This window comes from Eutrigla gurnardus, assembly GCF_963514095.1.
Source record: "Eutrigla gurnardus genome assembly, chromosome: 11".
Taxonomy (NCBI): Eukaryota; Metazoa; Chordata; class Actinopteri; order Perciformes; family Triglidae; genus Eutrigla; species Eutrigla gurnardus.
In genome coordinates this window covers 5,225,813-5,248,228 of record NC_139925.1, presented here as the reverse complement: position 1 = coordinate 5,248,228, position 22,416 = coordinate 5,225,813, and the positions used below count along the sequence as shown (strand labels likewise).

The 22,416-nt window shown below is 46.2% G+C and overlaps 1 protein-coding gene across 5 annotated transcripts in view; it reads right to left on the bottom strand.

The window, feature by feature from the left end:
• Window positions 1-22,416, bottom strand: part of LOC311020636 (signal-induced proliferation-associated 1-like protein 2) — an 81,344-nt gene that overhangs the window by 23,939 nt on the left and 34,989 nt on the right. For all 5 annotated transcript variants that reach the window (XM_084020793.1, XM_084020796.1, XM_084020795.1 and 2 more), the window contains 6 exons: window positions 19,793-19,981; window positions 15,234-15,408; window positions 15,033-15,136; window positions 13,168-13,325; window positions 11,701-12,277; window positions 5,309-5,583 (listed from right to left, as the gene is read on the bottom strand). In XM_084020793.1, the coding sequence (XP_083876919.1) occupies window positions 5,309-5,583; window positions 11,701-12,277; window positions 13,168-13,325; window positions 15,033-15,136; window positions 15,234-15,408; window positions 19,793-19,981 (1,478 nt within the window). The remainder of the gene's footprint in view (window positions 1-5,308; window positions 5,584-11,700; window positions 12,278-13,167; window positions 13,326-15,032; window positions 15,137-15,233; window positions 15,409-19,792; window positions 19,982-22,416) is intronic.

Genomic DNA, 22,416 nt, shown 5'->3' with positions numbered 1-22,416 from the left:
CTCCAATTCAACACTGAGGATGTAATGAATCATGAGAACCAGAAGAATTTAATAGCTCAAATTGCATTAATTATAAGTCATTATGATGATTGCAACAGCCAATAAAACCACAGTACAATGTTGCAATCATTATAAGCAATGGAAGTCTAACGCTACATTACACGCTTTATTCTGTTTCTCCCATTAAATTCAGAATTTAATAACATTTTCAGTTGCTTTACATCACAACTCACTGACCCCAATGTCCTCTATAGGAACGGGGGGTTTAGCTGGAGGCTGACATCTAAACACACACACACACACACACACACACACACACACACACACACACACACACACACACACACACACACACACACACACACACACACACACACACACACACACACACACACACACACACACACACACACACACACACCTGAGTGGATACAAGTAGAAAACGCAGATTTAAAAAAATCGAAGCTGAAAATCTCGGCTTGCCACTTAATCAGGTGTCGTCTCCCCTGAGCAGCTCCACACGCCGTTTCCTGCCTCCATCTCCATCTCCATCCCATCACTGCTCACATCACTGAGGATCTCTGCGACGGACAAGGCCTGTGATGCCATTTCATGCAACATTAATCTTTGTGGGGGGAGGAGGTGGGGGAGTGGATGGAGTTTACAGGGTGGTGGGTCGGGGGGTTAAACAGCCTGGGTGCTGTTTAACCCTGCCAGCTCTCCAAAAGCATCTCAAGCGTGACCCTAATGATTACACAGCCATCCCCCTCCTTCCACAAAGTCCATTTTCCAGAATCTGCCAGGGGGGGGCTGCGTATATGTTGCTGCGGTCGGACGTAAACACACATCAGCGCTCGAGGGGGTTGAATGCGAAGGCTGCGGTGAAAGAGGGGGGGGGGAGAGTAATCCCTTTCATCAGACTGGACCACGGCTGGCTGTTTACGGCCGGTCTCCCACCGGAGCTGTGGGTGTTAGAAGATCTAACTAGGAGATCATCCTTCGCTCCCTCCTCGGCTCGCATCTGGTCAATGTCACCGGGCGAGCTGGCCTCATCCATGATGAAAGATGGTGTCGCCTACTCGGCATCCTACATGCTTTTACATTATTTACTGTATGTAGGTACGTGACAGCAACGAAGAAGAAGATCACACTTGTCCATAAGAAAACGGGGATAATCTCAATAGAGATGCCATTATTTTCCTTCATGATGCTAATTCAGATACTGAATATGGGCTGAAGGTCCAAAACTCTCCAAAATCTATTTCATGTGAACGCATCTCCTTCACGATGACGTTAGAATTTACCTAAACTAATTTTTTTTTTACTGAATGCAGCTCGAATGCATCACAATGCAACCTCCGTATGTTAGCCGTTAGCTATGTTGTTTAGCCGAACAGGGCCGCGCCGACCACCGGCTGCTAGCAGCTAACCTTACTAGCTCACCTCCTGCTGATTTAGACACAGACGTGTGGCTCAGTGTAGCATTATCAGGGTGCACGGCACTGTTTAACCACAGGTGTGTAGTATCATCACCCTGCGTACTTTCATTAAGAAACCTGAGATCTGAAAAGAAAATAATGCTAACAAGAGTGCTAATGGTGGACTGTTGGGCTGCTAACACACTCATTACCTTGATTAACTGTGTGTGTGTGTGTGTGTGTGTGTGTGTGTGTGTGTGTGTGTGTGTGTGTGTGTGTGTGTGTGTGTGTGATCTGCCACACATCATTACTCTCTGAATAGGCTAAACACAGCTAACAGCTTGTCACCAGGAAAAAGCTCTCAGCCGTCGTTTCTCGCTCGGCTCTCTGCACCAGAATGACCAAGAAGGTCAATCTCTCCGATGATCCTGGTACTTCCTCCCTCAGCGCCTCTTCAGGGTTAGCTGGAAGTGGATGTGATGTACGTGGGACGTACTACTTGTTTGTAATGTATGGGGGTCGGGGTCTCAGACTGGATGTGCATCAATCGTGGAGAAACGGCAGGAAACGGGTGTTTGGTTAACAGTCAAACGTGGAGGCCGGCGGTGGAGGAGACACATCCAGCTAGCTTAAAGGAGAAGCTTATCCACCACTGCACTCTTCCAGCTAAATGTGAGGGGCTATAAATTATGCCACAATGGCCTACATGAGGCCGACATCTACAACTAAAAACCGAGGAAACACAGCTGCTGTAACGACTGAAATAGCTGCTCATTTGGAATAAAATAAAGAGTCTGCGGCCGGTTTGGTGGCGAACAATCAGCCTCCTTCAGCCATTTGGCTCTTAATGAATTACAATAGATCAGTGTGACAACAGGACCTTAGACCTCAGTCAGAGAGCTGTCATCCTAATGACATGGCTGGCGTCTGAGAGACGTGCTAATCCATTCCCACAGTCGAGTCCATGTCACAGCAAAGAGCCACGGGGGTCGTGACCTCCACCGGTCCTCTGCAGAACATTAGTCCGGCCGTTGTTGCGTAGTATTGCAGAAATAAAGGCCATTTTAAGGGATTTCTTTGCAAAGCAATCTAAAAAAGAAAAGAGAGCGCCTCCTGTGAAGAATGCGAGGGGGATTAAGCACAATTTGCGATGCGGGTTCCTCCCGAGTTTTGTTGGTTTGGCCGGCGCTCTCTTTCACAGGGTGTCGGCATTGGGAAGTGTGAAATCCGGCTTAACTTGGGTCCGGATGGAAATCCACGGCGACAAGTCTGATGACACTTCAAAAGGAAAGGTCACGAATCTGAATGTCACGGGCGATACTCATTATCAGCGGGCGGCTGGTGCAGGTTGAACCCACGGACGTGTGGGGTTACCCGCCGTTTTAAAAACAGAACAATCTTTGTGATTAAAAGCCTTGCATGTACAACATGTAACCCCATAAATGACAGATTCCATTTGTGTTTCTGTGACCGTCGGCATGTCTTGAAGTAATCATCCACTTTAGTCCACATTGCACTGATCCTCTTGTTTACTCGTCCACCTCTGACGACCGTTTACCAGAACATACAATCACTGCCATGTTCTGTACATCGCATTCCAGTTTCAAAGAGCTAATCTTTTTCATCTTTGTCTCATTAGTTTGATCCAAGGCTAACATGTTGAACTTGTTTAAAGCTCTTTCAGAGTGATGATGGAAAGGCCTCTTGTACTGCACTGGTTTTAAAACCACACCCCCCCCCCCCCCCCCAGTGTAAATAAATACAGTACTATGTAGGGCTAATATTAGAGCCACATCTCTCTGCAGGCTTCGGGCTGAGAGGGGTCGTCTCGTTTCGGGCATAAACAGCTTTAGGAGGGAGCACACAAATCTTTCTTAAAAAGTAATTCAACATAATCTTAGAGGCCAGATGACCCCACATAAATCCTCTGAATCTGGACTAATCACAAGATGAAGAAGACTAAATGATATTCTGACCAAAAAGGGGAAACGCACATGACATTCGCTTATGAAAACATTTTTCCTCGTCATGGCAGCGTGGAGCCGGAGCTACATTGTCTGGAGGTCATGAGACTCTTGTCCATTGTTGTTAGACTAACTCCCTCCTCCCCCTCGTCTCTCTGGCCACGGGGGACTCACCAGGGCCGTCGGGCCCCTGCTGAATTCCTTTCCTTTGAGATAATAATGGAGAAACTGGAGTACTTATTGTTGACGGCAACACTTTCGCAACTCAAAAGACGCAGCGGTGAAAAAGAGTTGAGGGCCCTTGAGATTCTTCGCCTCGACCTCTCACCTCTGGATTCGTTAGAGCTTTGGGAGGGAAATTCACAGGACCCGAGATGGAGCCTTGAGGTCTCCCATGGGACACAGATGAGTAGCTGTGTTTCAGTTAAGACGGGGGGGGGTGCAGCTCAACAGCTCTGCCCAGTATAGTCTTCCACAGTAATACCTACTAATCTTCCAGATGCATCCGTTTGCAGCTCCACATTTGGGTCAAGCTCACTGAATCATGCATCACACCACTCATTACGGCAGCATGGCATCACACATATTAGTGCTGCAACTCTGTCGCTGAACAGCATGTGTATATTTTAAATATTAAATCTGTCTCAAGCACCTTTTGTATAACTGGGTTATTCAGTGATTGTCTAATTCCTTCACACGCTCTTAGGAACGCCGTTATGGACATTTGTTTTTGTTTAGCTTCCTGCTCCCCTGAACTGCGATTACGATTGTATCATGGTGTATCATCACAGCTCGTTGGTAAGAGGATTAGACGTCGGTTCTGCCAGACAGGCTGCTGTTTTGGATGCACAGACGAGGCATGTTCGCCCACCATCTGGGCGGGCAAATATGTTGCTCCCCCGCTGCCAGACGAGGACGGGAAGTTGAAACGCAGTTCAAAACCGTTCCCAGTGTGCAGGGACGCGGCGATGCGCGTTTCAGGATCGTATCCACGCGGGATTTTAAAGGCTGCTGTTAAATTGTGAAATATGCACTTAGAGATAATCTTCTATAAACAGATGTCGTCTGAACTCCCTCATCCACCTGCGGTGTGTCATCCCTCTTCATCACAAACACTTCTGTTTAGAAACGCACAAGGTCAACGCAACGTTAGCATCACCTGCAACATTACAGAAAAAATCAACCGTCTCCCTCCGACACGCTGTCAAGTCATTCTGCTGTGGTCAGCTGCCACAAAGTGGGAAAAGCATTCGCTGGTACACAAATCTGTCAGCCCGAAGCACAACACAAACAAAGATGTTCCAAAAACGCGAGTGCGAAAGAGGTGATGGATATGATTTTCGCTGTCCCGTCTCTTCACAGACAAAACAAGCAGATGTGCTTTCAGAAGAAGCATTGTGCAACACTTCATCGCTTCCCACCGCAAACGAGCACATGAAATATGCTTCTGTGTTCTTTATTATGGGAGCGATGGAGCCTCCCTAAAAACAAATCCTGCCAACAAACACCATCCTAATCGCTGAATAGAAGATTGGGTGAATTTAGGTGAGAGGGAAAAAAAAGGCAATCAGCAAATGTGAGCTGTCAGACAATAGGCGAGAGTTGAGCCATTAATCAAAATGCTTCTGTCATTATCATTAGGGAGAAACGCTGACCGTCCACGTCTGCCCGGCTGGAGCTCTCTCTCTCGCAACAAAGCCACATCAACGCAAAGAGAGAGCGTCCCCTCCAGAGAAATCAAGGGAGAACATCCGTACGTAAGCTTTTCTTTATGCTAATCATCTCAAATGTCAGTGCAAACGAGCTGCGTGGAAATATGACTTCACACTTTAATTAGGAGCACCTGCTTCTCCGTTTCCAACCAACCACAAAGCAAACAAGTGTCTCAGGTTAAAAAAATAAGAAAGCAAAAAGGGGAGGAGTTACCGTCGGGGTGCTCCGTCTTCGTGAGGCTGGATGATGACCACTTTGACGCTGACGGACGTGCGCAGCAGGTCGATCATCTGCTCGTGGGTGAGCGTGGCGACGGCCACCTTGCAGATCTCCACCAGCCGGCTGCCCTGCCTAAGCCCCGCCTTCCAGGCGAAGCCGAAGGGCTCCACGTCGGCCACGATGCCCTCGAAGTTGACGTGGAAGCCGAGCTGGCCGAGGCCGTTCCGACGCAGGGTCATCTCCGACGTCTCGCAGCCTCTGGTGGTGATCTGGAACACATGAAACAGGAAACAAGCAATGAGATGGACGGAGGAAGTTGAGTGATCCTAATATCCCCTAATAAGAGCTTTTCTAAGCAATACGCTATATTGCAACAGCAGCCTTCAACGCTGTTTATTTGCATCTCTTCTAATAGATGTGTGTGGGTTGGGTTTTTAATATTACACAAGAAAACCGCATAAGACACACACACACACACACACACAAACACGCACACACAAGAAAAATAGTAGCAGAGTAGCATCCTGTCCTGAGGCAGCACGAGGATGTTTGTTTGACTACGCTAATAAGAGGGTTCACAGCAGAGCTAACTGGTTTAGCCTTAGAGCTACGCACACACACACACACACACACACACACACACACACACACACACACACACACACACACACACACACACACACACACACACACACACACACACACACACACACACACACACACACACACACACACACACACACACACACACACACACACACACACACACACACACACACACACACACACACACACACACACACACACACACACACCTGTTCCTATGGATTCTGTCTGTGGGGAACGAGGATCAGCTTCGCCCCCGGAGACACACACTTGTACACTGAACTAAGTCAATTAACCAGAGCGAACGTCAGCCCCGCCCCCTAAAGCATCCCCTGCTTCCTGGTCTGGTGGACTCTAAATGGACCATAATGTACTAAATGGACATCATGCTGGATTGAAGAAGACTTGAAACTAGAGATTGAGACCAGAAACTCATGTTTACAATGTTTACTGAGATAATACATCAAGAGAGAAGTAGGATCATTTTCTCATAGACTTTCATACAATCAGACGATTAGAAAGAAGTTCAACTTGGACCCGGAGGTCGTCGTCTGGCCTTCGTCCATAGATAGTCGGCGCACACTGGCTACTTGTCCAACCGCAACTTAAGAAGTTGGTTCTCGTCCAATCAAGTATTCGCATGCAAATGAAGTTGCTCACTTTGCCCGGCGTGCAGCGGCGGCTTGGCCTAAGCCTCCGCCTTTAATGCAATTCAAGTTCAACTGAAGTTCAGGCAACCCTGCTGCTTGTCGGCGAGCAACATGTTGGTAAAACACACGACCACCCGACGCAGCAGAGAAAGATAATACACCCATGTTAATCTTTATGATGTATATAAATGTATAGCTATAATGCAGTGGGACTGGGCAAATGTTCCTGTGACAACCACTGGGAGAGAAAAAAAAAAAAGCTCACACTGCATCCAATGAGCTTTAATCACCCATCAGATTAGTCTTGGTTCAGTCGTGGGTGACTGCCTCCATTTGCTGCAGAGTGACAGCTGGCTTCAGGGACACATTAACTCAGACTATGGCCTGTCAACACTCCACCAGATTCTCACACTGGCAGAAATCCTACCCCGCTGTGTGAGAGGAGACCCGAGACAACCGCCATGGGTCTCACGCTGAGACACAAACCCCCCAAAAACTTTTATTTACTTAGGAAGTCCTGTTGGTGAAGTTAGCGGAGTCACGGTCTCGCTATAAAAACACTCAGTTTACACAGCGAAGACGAAGCAACGGGAGAAGTTCTACGTGAAACTTCAAGGGAAAGAAATTGGGAATTTGAAGTCCGAAAAAGCTCTTTGGGGGTAAAAGTGTGGAAGTAAATGACCCGTGCATGAAGTTGGCCTGGGTCTATAAATCAAATAGCCCTTTGTTGGAAATTCATTAGGGCTAAATAATTACTTTCTAAATGCCTTCATCATTATTCAGTCCTTCCAGAAAATTAATGCTCACAGGTTTTACCTCTGAATCTATAATCGGTGGATCTAACGAGACGCTCGTTATCTCAGACGGGGGATATAAAGTTATTTTTAATGACGGGATGGTGACAGGAAGTCTGACAGTGTGCGAGTCTGACTGGTGACATGAAAACAAACCGTATCAGCCTCCAGTCTGTTGTCGAGCGGCGTCGAGTGGCGTTGATCCTCGTCGAGAGGGCCGACAGCGGCTCCAGACGCCCGGCGAAAATGACAAAAAACCTCGTCATCCCGCTGAACTTCAAGAGAAGTGACGCACAGATTGGTGAAACCAGGGTCACCCGCTTCCTCTGGGCAGAATGTGTGTGAATCAATGTCTGAATCTAGGACAGTGGCCTCTAGTGGGACACGGCACATTTTAGCTTAATGGGGAAAGAGCAGCGACTCATCAAGCCTTCGGAATGATGTGCAGTCGGAGTGATTGATCGATCGGCCCATTGACAGACAATGACACAACATCATTTATGATGTTGACTAAGCAGAAATGGGAAACGATGCTGCTGCTCTTCTCAGTTAGACTTCTGGTTGGACAAAACAAGCAACAGTAAAGATGTCCCAAGTGTACTGTAGGAAATTATCCTTGTGTTTATCCAGTAATCCAGTCATTTTCCCCTCAATCAATCGTTTTGATCAATAACTTTTTTGTTCACCATAGCTTTCTGTTTTTTTAATTTTTAATTTTTTTATTGTCCATTGTATTGCAAATATGTTTTTATTCTCCTCGTCTTTCTGTAATGCATTTTAATTTTGCCTTTATTTTCTTTTAATTCTTCTATTTTTTTCACTTTATTGTATGACATGTAGGCAAAGAAATAATTCACTTATAGGATTAAAAAAAGCATGAAATGATTGGCGATTTAGCCTATATGCTAACATCTGAACATTTTTACTTTTCTGTGGAATTCTGACTGTTGTATTTATTTATTTATTATTTTTACTATGTAATTTGCTATGGACCATTTGTGTCCTGAATAAAATTGATTGATTGATTGATTATTACATTTTAGAAGCTGGAATAATTGCATAGAACTCATTTATTGTAGTCGGTTTTCCCTCATTTTATTTTGCTACATGATTCCTTCAAAATCACTCAAATCTTCATCCGATGGAGCTCTTGGCTTGTATTTGCAGGCCCCCGCTGGAACATACCGTAACACACAGTGCAGAGAACCCGCCTGCACTTTGTTCAGGGGAAACAAAACAAACATGGCAGCCGAGCCAAGAGGACGTTGTCTCATAAAAAAAAAAAAAAAAAAGGCCAAGCATGCGGCCACCCAGCCCGGCGACACCCCCGGAGAGCTGGACGTTATCACAAAGCTTTAGTAGCTGTGCTCTCACACTGGGCCTCCTCTGTGTGTTACAGTGGGCCAATCTGTTCGCTCTGTTCGCATTACATCACAGGTCCGGCAGCCTGTAAAAACCTCCCAATGAAACACGACTCCGGTGGAACCGTCGGGGACTTTACACACACCTTTGGGACAAAAGTATGCTCGGTGGGCTTCCTTCCTGAATGCTGCTTCACCATCTCCACGTATTAATACTCCCCCCCACTGTGATCTATCCCTCACAAATCCCCACAGATGGTTGGACAGGAAATGTGAGAGGATATTAGCATAGCGAATGAGGAAGCGACGTCCTTTGGCTAATCACGAATGCTAATATATCCTGCTCTGTCCTTTCTTAAGAGTTAAGACGACGCTGAATGACACTCGTGTCCTTTTTAAGATGAATTATGGTAAAACGCCTGGAGCTTCTGTTTACTTATAATCGTCGGAATTTCTTCGCTAAAAAGGTGGAATTATATCCGCCGAACAAGAATTAGGTTGTTTCTTGATTCACTGAATTGGTTTTGTAAAAAACTTTGGAGACTGCTGATGAGGATGCCAAAGGGATAAGTGGTGGAGGGAATGCAGGCAGGCAGAAATAAGGTCATGCACAGCTCAGGTTTTTGGGGATTTTGAGATCCAACCTCAATGTTTTTTAAAAGGAAACAAAGGATCGCCTGATTAGAGGCTCAGTAAACAACCCGTGGAATCTAGAATAGGAAAAGCAAGCCTACGTAGGAACACAAGGAGCGGAAACGAGGCATCGGATGCCAGCGTCCAGCCTGAGGAACCAGGTGTTTTGACCTATTTTTCTTGTCTTTTTTTTTTTTTTAAAGAGAGAAAAATCACACAATGTAAGCAGGAGAGTGCAGATGGCAGAGCGACGAAATGGGGTTGAGAGAAATCGGACTAAGTGGACAGCTCTCAACAGGAGTGAAATAGTGAGGCCAAGTGTCCTCTATTCTTAGTCCGTCAGACCCCAAAAAAAAAAAAAAAAAAACCTGCTCCTTTCCTCTCCTCTCCTTCAAATCTGGGTTGGTGTCCTGTTTAAGCTCCTTCTCCTGTACCTGCGTGCAGAAATCCGTAAAAATCATCGCCAAAAAGAAGAAAATCACATCATCGCTAATCTTCCACTCCCATTAAATGAACTGGGAGTGGCTCCAGCTTAGCTTTTCTTTTTTCGGTTGTTTTTTTGCACAAAATGCTGCGGTGTTTCATAATGGTTTATCCTGATCAAGCGCGGGACAACATCTGCACTTGCCCGACCTATTCGTTAAAACTGTGCACCTCCGCTGATCCCGTGTGATGAGCCAAAGAAAGCTATCAACATGAGGTCTGTAATCCTCTGCACTGATTTCACTGTAAAGCCTCACATTCAGGTGAAGCTCACCCATAAAGAACGGGCAGTGAAACAGTGAAACACCAGGAGCTGCAGCGTCTGAGTCACGACAGCACAGACATAGGTTAAGCAAGCAACGGCTCTGCTGACATCATGATGGAAATAGAATAACAAGGGGAGTGCGGTTAAGTAGTAAAGCTACAATGGTAAGAGCAATATTTGCAGAATGCATTGTTTCACCGCAGAGCGGCCACAACTATGCCAACGTGAAATGCCTCGCTAACATTTAAAGCCAGCGCAACCATTCCCCTTCACATGCCATGCAGCCTACGAGCCAGACGCAGGCGTGATGGATTTACAGGGCGATTCTGATGACCGACTGCACCCTGCGGTTCCTGGAAGTTCCTCATAACGCTCCTTTATATGCAGAATACACGTCTCCATAGAAAGAAGGCCGTTTGTCTTTAGATGTTGGGATGAAAGCCATTTAATCAGCAATCAACCAAAGCGGCCGCTCCAAATGTTTGGTCGTTAGCCACATTGGAGATAAAACAACAACAACAACAACAACAACAAGTGCAGCAGCAGCGAAGAGCAAATGTTCTCCTCGTTTCCAGAGGAGTGAACTGAACCAGCATGTATAGGGAGAAACAGACCAGGGGATTTAGAAACCACAAATTAACCTGAAAACATATCCTCATATCCCGCCCACATTCATACCATATATGGTCATTGCAAAGCATCCGTTTATGCCTAACTACCGAGAGGGACACAGAAATTCAATTCAATTTTATTCACATGGTCCTAAAATCACAAATCTGCCATTTTCCCCCCATCTGTACAGATTATGACATCCTGTCCCGGGACCCTCCAAGATGAAGGAAAAACTCCCTAAAAAAAAATCTAAGCAAGGAAAAAAATGGAAGAAACCTCAGAGAGAGCAACAGAGGAGGGATCCCATGTGTGTACAGAATAAAAACACAAAAATACAACACTGTCGGTCCATAATCAAGGTGCTTGTGGGCGAGGTGGTCCCTGAACACTTGCTGCCTCCTCCTTCTTCCATTCACAAAGTCCTAACAGCAACAGTGCATCCACCATCTAGCATAATACTTTATAAGGGTTACTCTATTTTGGATTTAAATAGAATGAGAATTTTTCCTTCAATTCTTTCAAACCAATTCATATTTGTATGATAGAGTTGATAACTTAAAACGTGGAAAGATCAAGATCAAAATAATCGATTATAGACTTTACTGCATCGATGCAGAATCGGTCAACAAAGCATCCTGATGCATCATAGAATGGATCATTTCTCCCACCTCGACTGGATATCACTTTAAAATGGAAGTTCGACATGTTTGTGTGGCCGATCATTGCTGACGGTATGACGGCGTAATTTAATTAACTGTAATAGGCTCAACATATCACAAAATAAAGTGGATGCCAAACTACCACGAAACCCTCAATTAGCCGGATGCAATGTTTGCAAACCTTTTTCTACGATTAGTGACTGAAACCGAAGACATGGGCACAAAGTAGGCTACAGCGGATCAACTCATAATCCTAATCCAGAGGACATTAAGACGTCCAGAATGACAGAGATTATGACAGTCAGAGTCTTTAAGGATCTTACCTCTAGTCTTTGCACCATCTCCCTGATGTCCTCGCCGCAGCTGTCGTGGGCCGACAGCATGATACACTCGCCGCGCTCATAGAAGATCTTAATGCTCATAATCCCTGAGGTCCAGCCGATGACGTCGCGGCAGGAGCAGTTGAACACCACGTTCTTCGACTCCACCTCGATCAGCACGATGAACTCGTTGGAGATGCCGAGCAGGCAGTCCACGTCCATCGACTGGCCGAAGTCGCGGGCGCGGACGCTCCAGGTGACGGCGCCCACGCTCCACAGGTGCGCGTCCTTCCTGGGCTTCACCTTCTCCTTCTTCTTGGCGCCGAGCGTGATGAAGCTGAACTTGACGGCGGAGTCGATGGTGGCCGTGCTCACGAAGTTCTCCGCCAGGTCCTTGAGGTACTCCTGCCGCGTGCGGGTCGCCATGGCTCGGAACTTCTCGGACTTGTGCGCGGCGTTCTCCCCGTTGATGACCTTGGCGAGCAGGAAGTCCCTGAAAACCGCCGACTTTGGGAAAGTTACAGACTTGGGAATGGGGGGGCCGAAGGGAGGCACGTCTTTAGATCTGGACACGGCCACGCTGGGAAAACAGGAAGCAAACATTACCATTAAGAGAAAGCAAAAAAAGATGTGTTGAAATCACGGCTTCCAGGGAAATGATTCCGAGTGGAAAGACGGGGTAGGAGCTCAGAGTAATCCTGCTCTGTTCAACGCTATGTTATTAACAGGAGTTCAGCTTCAGAAACACTCGAGGAGAGAGAGAGAGTCGTAAAGTCGTAATTTCAAGGTGTCTCTGAAGATAATAACTGTATCATCACTGAACGGATCAAAAAGAGCCGTCTGATTCCGACGCATTACTATAAACCCGGGGACTGAAACCACAGAAAGCACTCGAGCAGGCTATTATTATTATTCTTTCAAATTAAGTGCTCTTAAAACTTCACGTGGAGCCGTTTGGCACGAAGATATTTAGAGGAAAAAAAAGCACATCAAAGATAAACACATCCCCCCTTGAATCGTCTCGAGGGGATTCTTCTTACGGAGGGACCCTCTCCTGTTCTCCAGGTTTTTGACTGAAGGTCACCAGGATTCAGATGGTATTTTTTGGACCAATGCAACATCTGGAAGAGTCCATAGCATTTCCATTCAGTGTAGTTTTTCCCATCCATCCAAAGATGCACTTTATGGTTTCCTCTAAAGATCAGGATCGACTAAATATATATTTAAGCAAGCTAAGTAACAGCGTTATGATTTCAATTCAAACCAGATTTCTTTTGAGTTTTTCAGTTTGTTCTTTACCCCAGATCTTCCTCAATGTCAGTGTTTTGGTCAAGAGGTAAAAATTAAATACCAGTGTATGGTTTACATTTCGTATGACCTTGTCATTTGCAAGTGCCTTCATCCTTTAAAGTGTTAAATGTAAAAAAAAGAAAAGAAATCTTGGTTCCACGGAGCCTCCGTTCCACTTACCTGTAGCAGACGTTATCAGTGCACGGGTTGTGGACTTTGACGATGACAAACACATGTTGGAAATGAGAGCGGATGTGTTTGGGAGTGAAAGGAAGGGCCCCGGGCTCCTGGAATACTATGGTGACGATATCGTTGCCAATATGCCTTTTCCTTAATAACTGTAAAAGAAAAAAAAGGAGAAGAAAAGGGAAAATGGGATCAAATACAAGAAGGAAAGACACATAAAAGGGTGAATATAGTACAATAGAGAGAGCAGCAGCAGTCGGTCTGCAATATGTGTTTGAAGGTGATTCAACAGCAAAAACGGGTTAGAAAGATAAAAACCTGACGGATTAGAGTGAAAGTGAAACACCACATCGTCCTGCAATGGAGACAGAAGAATGAAACAAAGGAAAAACTCTTCCTCTAAAGCCGGGAAAGTCTTTATTCACTGGTATCACTTTTTAAAAGCTAGCGCCGTCGGTTTTTACGTAGAAAATGTTCCCAGATATCTCCTTCCAGGGTCACACGTGCACAACGTTTAACCACGACTACCTCCAAATCCCCAAATCCAGCCTGAAAAAGGAGAATATCTTACACGACTGCATGAGAACCCAGTCTGGGTTCGAGGGCGGGACATAACGAAGGGTCATGTGATATGGGAACATGATATATATGTAGTCTATCTAGTTTCCTATGAGCTAACATCAGAAACCACAAGCTACTAAAAATACCCTGGATTGAGCAACGGAGCAACACTTTACTGCTGATTAGCCAATTGTTTTATTTGTAAGGAGGAGGAATGTGTTGTTTTCTCCTTGACAACAGTAACAGTATTGTCTAACAGTACAGTTTTATTCTTTTTTGGGCAAAACAACATTGAGTAAATGTCATTTTTTCCCCCTCCAGACTCTTTGAAAGCATTTGAATAGGAAAATAAAGTCCCCACAACGACAAATGACAAATTAATGTAATGTCTGTGGCATCAGTAGCACCACAAGCAGAACAACAAACTGTTTACAGAGCTCTAAACACAGATTTACTTATTGTTACCACTTCGTTATTTGGATCCTGAAATATTTTGTTCTGAATCAAGAAAAAGGAGCTTTATTTTGGACACTGCAGACACAATTAAGGCCTTTCTTTTCCCCCCAAACCACATTCAGGTGGCTTGCATTGTCGGATTGTGCAGATAGTTAACCTTCCTCTCTGTCGGCTACAGAAGTTGTTGGCGAGGTTCAGCGAGAGGCTGAAACAAGCGGGATTAGAGGGTTCAGGGGTGAAATGGAAAGGATGAAGAGATGAGTGAGGTGAGCTCTGCTTGAGGAAGATTACCCCCCGGGATTAAATTAAACTATCCAACTCAATGAAATACAATTGGGAGGAGGTGGAATAAAAAAAAAAAAAAGACATTTTGGATGCAGAAGATTAAGTCTCAGCAGCCCCTTCACTTTAGATCCCCCCCGACTCCCTCGCTGCCTGATTCAGAGTCCTCATGGCTCATATCCCTGCAGGGTTGTGCTCACAGGTTTTTATTAAGGGGCTCAAAGAGTGCTTCCACGCAAGCAGACACCAAGATGGTGAACCGCTGTCATTGCCAATCCGCCGCTACATCCACTTAATTCCACTTGTTAGCGCAGACGGACACGGAGGCCCCGTCGAACACCACGCCAGGTCCAGATGAAAAATCCTACTGTGTGGGGGGTACCGTTACCATGGCAACGCTGGTGCTTTTCAACTCCATAGGTCATTACTTTGGCAAAATGAGTCTCCGGGGGGAGATTGGCCGGGATTGAAGATATCCTTAAAAAAAGGGGGAAGCTGCTCGGGGGACTTATTACTACCTCCATTAGACAACCGGCACACGGCGGTGGGTTTAAACTGACCTGCTGTCTGTTGTTGGGCGTGTACGGGAGCATGGTGGACACGTGGAACATCAGCTCGTAGTCCTTGTAGGTGGTGTAGAGGGAGCTCGTGCCGGTGGAGTCCGCTGTAACACCGGACGGGAAAGGCCATTGTGTTAGATGAGCTGGCGACGTGACTGAATAGAAATCCATGACTCTGTGAGTGTTTAGGTTTGATCTTACTCTTGTTATCCAGCTGAGCTCTGTACTTGGTGAAGCCTTTGAGGCGAACCCTCTGGCCCAGCAGATCCAGGAACTCCTCCAGCGCCGGGCCGGCGCTCTCGTTGTTGTACATCTCCTCCTCCGTGCTCTGGCCCGCCTTGCAGTAGAGCACTCCCACCTTGTGCTGGAAGCTTAGCTGCAAGGAGGAACACACACACACACACACACACACATAAAGACACTCAGCAGGGGTAAGTATCATTTCCTGTCGCTGATACGTATCACACACACCACACACTCGTGTACAACACTGTACATTATGCACTCAGGAGCATGCGAGTGCCCACTTTCCATCATGTCACAGCTAATGTGAAGGCCTTCATAACCCCTTTCCAGGAGAGAGAGCTGAAATCCCCTCTTGTGAAGCCAGGCTATGAACTCTCTCAGGAGCTCTGAGCAGAGCATAAATCAAGCCGAGCTAATAGCCGCTACTTAAGAGCAGCTGTGGCGCAACGAGGGAGTGAATTACAGGCACGGAGCAGGATAGCTTTGCTTTATGGCAGAGAACTCTGTAAGCTGCCAGCAGTAGTATTTTAATCTCTTCTTTACAAAAAATACACTTTAAAAATACTAGAAGACTCAATAAAAAGGTGCTGTTTACTCTAAAAAGAGTGACTCAATAAAAATAAATATCTTATTCAGAAAAAAGGTGTATTTATGGAGCTACGCTCTTTCACCGCGTGCATTAATATTCCCCAGAAATGACAGGTCTGACATGAACTCGTCTCACAAAGAGGCAGGAAGAAAGAAAACATCCGGAGTGATTCTTCTCACACGGAGAGACTGAGAGCCCTCTCTCCGCCGACATGAATCTTTCATGGCTTAAAGCTTCCTGACGCCGGCCCCAGAAAATGGATGGAAGACCTGTTACCTAACAAATTCACACAGCCGAGGACGGCCTGATCTTGACCCGGGGGAACAAACGTGTCAATACGGCAAATAGGGAATGCAACGGCCAATAAATGATCCACGCGCTGAAAACTAATTGGAATTGGCTTTTCCCTCCCCGTTACAGGTTATCTGTTCCCGGGGTTTTTGTTCCCCCGACACTGTTGTCATCATGACTTCCCTCTATCATGCGGTCAGCTCGGCGGTGGACGGGGAAAGCTATTATACCATAAAGCCCTGGTGGAAATGGGCCCCGATGTGCAATGATGAGGTCTACTATTTTTCATCCTGCATTATAAGGGCTCGCTTAACCTCCCGCTCCCCCCCTTTAACAGACTGGCCGGCGGCAAGGACAATCACATCGCCCTTTGCCTGGAAAAAGTGCCAACACATCAGGACACAAATACAGATGAGTAATGCTGCCGGGCTCGTGAAGTAACCGCCTTTGATGTGTTTTTGGTGGCATCAGCTTCTACCTTAAAAAAGATTTAACGATAATAAGATAATTTAACGGATAGTGATCAGCTAAAATATTCCACTTCAGAACAGCTAGACAGCAGTAATGTTTTCCGGAGGATGCCCCTCTCCTTCTGTTTAACAAAAAATAATACAGAAACCCCGATAACAATGCAAAGATAGAGAGATGGTTAACGAGTGGAGGGAGAAATGAGGACAACGTTCCCCTTGGGGAGCTCTGAGGAGCACCTGAGGGATACAGTGGTGGCCGACACACAACATCACTGCGACATCTGTCTGCACTGCAGCAAAAAAAGAGAAAATATATATATATATATATATATATATATATATATGGCTCTGAAAAAAACCTGGCTACAATGTGTCATAACACAAACAGCGCTGTTGCAATTTGTGCAGCGACAACATCTAAAAAGTGGAATGTAGCTGCAGGGGAGAAGAAAAAAAAAGAAAAGAAAGAGAAGTCTGACCGCTGCGTGATTCCTCCGAGTTAATCCTCAAGTTTCAAAGTCATGACACGGGATTGATTTACATAAAGAAGAGGTGACTGCAATAACAGCCTCAGTAGGTGGCAGATTACTCCATTCAACTTGTGGAAGCAATCTCACCGAAAGCACAGGCTTACACTCGAGCTGTCGCCGGGGGCAACGGGAGTGATTCATGGTACTACCTGTTGGTGTAAATAAACTTGACGGTTTTACTCTTTGTTCGCGTTCATGAACAAAAGAAGAATGCTTTTCTGGGTCAGGAAGACGTAATTTGTTCTGCATAATTGAGAGGAAAAGATTAGTGACCTTTCTCTGACCTCTGCAAACACTATTCCCTCCCTGCAGTTACACGTAGACGCCTGCAGGCTGCCCTTTATCTCCTTCATATCCGTCGCTTTTTATCATCAGGGATTGTAAATTAAGCATTTTTAAACGCTTTCTATTAAATGAGAATTCCCAGATTTTAGTCTCAAGATGGAAACAAAAGATACACCGTTTATCGACGCCTTCTCTTAGAAAACTGTATAATTTGTGATTTCTATCTGCTAAAAAATGGGATTAACTGCCTAATGCGTTCCCCAGTCCATCTGCACACAGGCAGCTCACTGTGATCCACAATGTGATCTAAAACACATTCACATATGCTCTGTTCTCTAACATCCAGCACAACACTTGCTTTCAGGGATATTCTATTCTGCAGAACCGATCCAGAGGTCGTTGTGAAGGCCGCCTGGCTGCAGGAGACACTCATTCACTTCTGTTCACAGCACAGAGAGGAACCTCTTCACCGCTCCGACACGAGGACGAACATCTCCTCAGCGGTGTGCACAAACACTCACGGAAATAATGAATGAATAACCTCTGATAGAGCTTCTGGAGGAGAAGAGGAATATTATGCACTGAGGGAAACAAAGTCCTGGCTGACGACTCTTATTTCTCGCTTGGGAGTCGCAGTTCCCGTCCAATATTAGCTTTTCCCGGTATGAGCGCATCAGAGGGGCGGTGAAAGTTCAGCCTGGTTAAAAAAGAAGATTACGGGGGCGCTTGGCACACTGAACATTCGCACGGCAAGCATAACATTAATGATTAAACCAGGAGTGCACAAAAATACCGATGTCCAAATATAAAAAACCGGTCTGCACCGGGCCGTTTGGTTTGAGGTCTGTGAGGAGGAGGAGGAGGAGGAGGAGGAGGAGGAGCTTGGAGCCACTTAGCCTGAACTCTCCTCCTCTGAAAGTAGTTTCTGAGATGACTTTATTGCTTTTCTCCCCCCCTCCTCCTTAATGTGTCAGTTTCGGTCTTATATCAAAGTCCGTATCTGCAGACTGTCTCTCATATGAAAGGCATGGGGAGGTGTGTGTGTGTGTGTGTGTGTGTGTGTGTGTGTGTGTGTGTGTGTGTGTGTGTGTGTGTGTGGCAGGTTAACAAACTCCTGAATCGGCTCCTTTCAGGAAGCTCTTCCAGGAGCACTCGCTTACTTACAAAGTTACTTTTAATTGGATACACAAAAGTCCGTCATCATGTAAAGTGCGTTTAACTCTGCCTTGGAGAGGACACTCCACCGACTCCTGTTTGTGTGTGTAACTAAATCTTCATACACGAGGAGGGACACGGCTGACACTTTTCATAATAAGAGCCTTTCCCCCTGTCAAATGGAAGGATGGGCTCGCGCTAATGAATTTAATTACGCTAATAAGCAGCCGATTCTCTGATAGTAAGAACAAGCAATGCGGCACTAGCTAATCCCCCCTCCCTCCCCTCCCTCCTTTCCATCTCGCAGTTTCATTAGACGAGAAATTAAAGGCCTTAAGATCACACAATGAATCCATCTCTGACACCTGCGACTACACAGAGCCCGTATCACTAATAGCCATTTTATTCAAACGGAGATAATGCGAGATGACACCCGGCCGTCACGCAGGCGGAATACCAAATCACCTGCTCTCAGGTGAAGTGAGTCATCAGAAGTTACTCGGGCTGGCGTCTGAGTGTCTTTTCAGCTAGAAAATGGTGCGTGAAAGGAGTCGATGCCGGCCGCCGAGCGTGTGGGATTCATATTGATTCTAATTAAGTGTGATATTGGCTGTTTCGTCCCTCCGTGCGGGAGCCTGTGTTCGTCTATAATAAGCAGCGCGCATACGGGGGGGAAACTTCCCACTGTTTGAAGTTAAACCCACCCGTATCCTTCTATAGCGGACGCAAATACCACAAACAAAGAGACAGATATACCTTAAACACAAGATCTATATATATCACAATATCAATAGGGTCCATCTCTCATTCCAAGACAGAACTCATTATTCTGGTGTGTGGCTTCAAAACGAACCAACTACAAAAAACTGTGGAGGAGGGTAAACGGGCTTCAACATATGAAGCTACGACCAGCAGCTGGTTAGCTTAGCTTAGCACAAAGACTGGAAATAGAGGGAAACAGCTAGCCTCAATCAGAAGGTAGGAAAATCCACCACTGAAGTTCACTAATTAAGACGTTCTTATACTAGTTAAACCACAGGTAATAACAATTTTAGGGGTACTACTTCTTGTCCGGATGCAGGGAAACCTCTGATGGTTGCCTAGCAACCTCACAGCGATGACAACTCCAATGAGTCACCACGTCCAGACAAGAAACGCCTCATAACATTTTAATTTGTACTTCGGCGTACTCACCCCCTGCTCGTCCAGCTTGAGGAGCTGCTCCGGGACCTTGGGGGAGTTGAGGGCCAGCCTCAGACACTGGATATTGATCTCGGGGATGACGTACTCCAGCACCTCCTTCAGCGGCAGGCCGCGGGCCGTCCCGTGCCTCGCCGTGGACGGGATGGCGTCCTCCAGGATGGCTCCACGCAGCGTGGTCAGCTGCCGGGGAAAAAACACACACAGACGAGGATCCAGTTAAGTTACCGACGTCCCACTCGGTACAATGTGTTCAAGCTCTGGACCGCTTTTTATTCCCATTTGGATCGGATGCATCGTTGTGTTTTATTGTCAAACTGTTGGAAATGAAAAGCAGGTTTATATGATGGCTGCGAGTGTGAGCCAGCCGTAAAACCCTTTTATGTTGGGCCATATTATTTAGGGCAACGGGCTCCATTACAGCTCCACTGGAAGGCATTAGGAACACTCCTCACGCTAAATAATTAAGACAAGCTAACTGAGCACTAAATGTTAAGTGGTATTTTACTCGTACGATCATTAATGTGCCGGTAAACGTTGACCCAAACAGCTTCCAAACACTCTGCAATCCCCGAGATGTTTGTTCGGAACATCTCGGACACGCTCACGCCCATAAATCCTGTTTCCGTCCGGACGCAGGAGTGTCAGCAGTCAATGTCTGTCCGACAGGAGAGGCTTTCTGAAAAGCAGATTACTTAAGAGACTAAGAGAGCAGGAGAGGCAAAGAGCGCGCGGCCGAAATGATAGCGAGCGCCGGCGAATAGACGCTCCGGCGGATCGGGGGAGTTGGAACATCGTCTGCGTGCCGTCTGCATGGGCCGAACGTGACCCAGATACGCTGGTTTCATCGCGGGAGTGACGCTTTACACCGAGAGAAACCGGCGCTGGATATCAGTGACATTTCCCTGCCTGACACATCTGTTGCACCTGAATTATTCAGTGGATGAGACCACCCAGCATCAATCAAGCCCAGGTTTCTGGCGATCACGCTGACTCCGATAGACTGCATCGGCGCTCGCATGACTGGCACAGAATCACTGGGCACGTTACGGTGCGAGGAGCAGATTTGGGAAACGGAAGCCTCCTCTTTGTTTTTCAGGACTCGCTGAAGCGTCGCTTCTCCTCCCGCATCGCCTGAACGAGCGCCGAACTGGGAGACTTGAACGTCTCTCGCTGAATGCAATATACTGGATGAGAAATATCCTTTATTAAAGCTCCATCTGACTCCTAGGCTTTAATGGAGCGACAGCAAATCAGGGTTCTATTATTATTCTATTATTACAGTTACCTGGAAGGTGACTCGGTATTATTACAGGTACCTGGAAGGTGACTCGGTATTATTACAGGTACCTGGAAGGTGACTCGGTATTATTACAGATACCTGGAAGGTGACTCTGCATTATTACAGTTACCTGGCTGGTTCTGAAGGTGACTCGGCATTATTACAGGTACCTGGAAGGTGACTCGGTATTATTACAGGTACCTGGAAAGTGACTCGGTATTATTACAGGTACCTGGAAGGTGACTCTGCATTATTACAGTTACCTGGCTGGTTCTGAAGGTGACTCGGCATTATTACAGTTACCTAGAAGGTGACTCGGCATTATTACAGGTACCTAGAAGGTGACTCGGCATTATTACAGGTACCTGGAAGGTGACTCGGTATTATTACAGGTACCTGGAAGGTGACTCGGTATTATTACAGGTACCTGGAAAGTGACTCGGTATTATTACAGGTACCTGGAAGGTGACTCGGCATTATTACAGTTACCTGGCTGGTTCTGAAGGTGACTCGGCATTATTACAGTTACCTAGAAGGTGACTCGGCATTATAACAGTTACCTGGCTGGTTCTGAAGGTGACTCGGCATTATTACAGTTACCTAGAAGGTGACTCGGCATTATAACAGTTACCTGGCTGGTTCTGAAGGTGACTCGGCATTATTACAGTTACCTAGAAGGTGACTCGGCATTATTACAGTTACCTGGCTGGTTCTGAAGGTGACTCGGCATTATTACAGTTACCTAGAAGGTGACTCGGCATGATTACAGTTACCTGGCTGGTTCTGAAGGTGACTCGGCATTATTACAGTTACCTAGAAGGTGACTCGGCATTATTACAGTTACCTGGCTGGTTCTGAAGGTGACTCGGTATTATTACAGTTAGCTAGAAGGTGACTCGGCATTATTACATTTACCTGGCTGGTTCTGAAGGTGACTCTGTATTATTACAGTTACCTAGAAGGTGACTCGGCATTATTACAGTTACCTGGCTGGTTCTGAAGGTGACTCGGTATTATTACAGATACCTGGAAGGTGACTCGGCATTATTACAGTTACCTGGCTGGTTCTGAAGGTGACTCGGTATTATTACAGATACCTGGAAGGTGACTCGGCATTATTACAGTTACCTGGCTGGTTCTGAAGGTGACTCTGTATTATTACAGTTACCTAGAAGGTGACTCGGCATTATTACAGTTACCTGGCTGGTTCTGAAGGTGACTCGGTATTATTACAGTTAGCTAGAAGGTGACTCGGCATTGTTACAGTTACCTGGCTGGTTCTGAAGGTGACGCGGTATTACTACAGATGCCTAGAAGGTGACTCTGCATTATTACA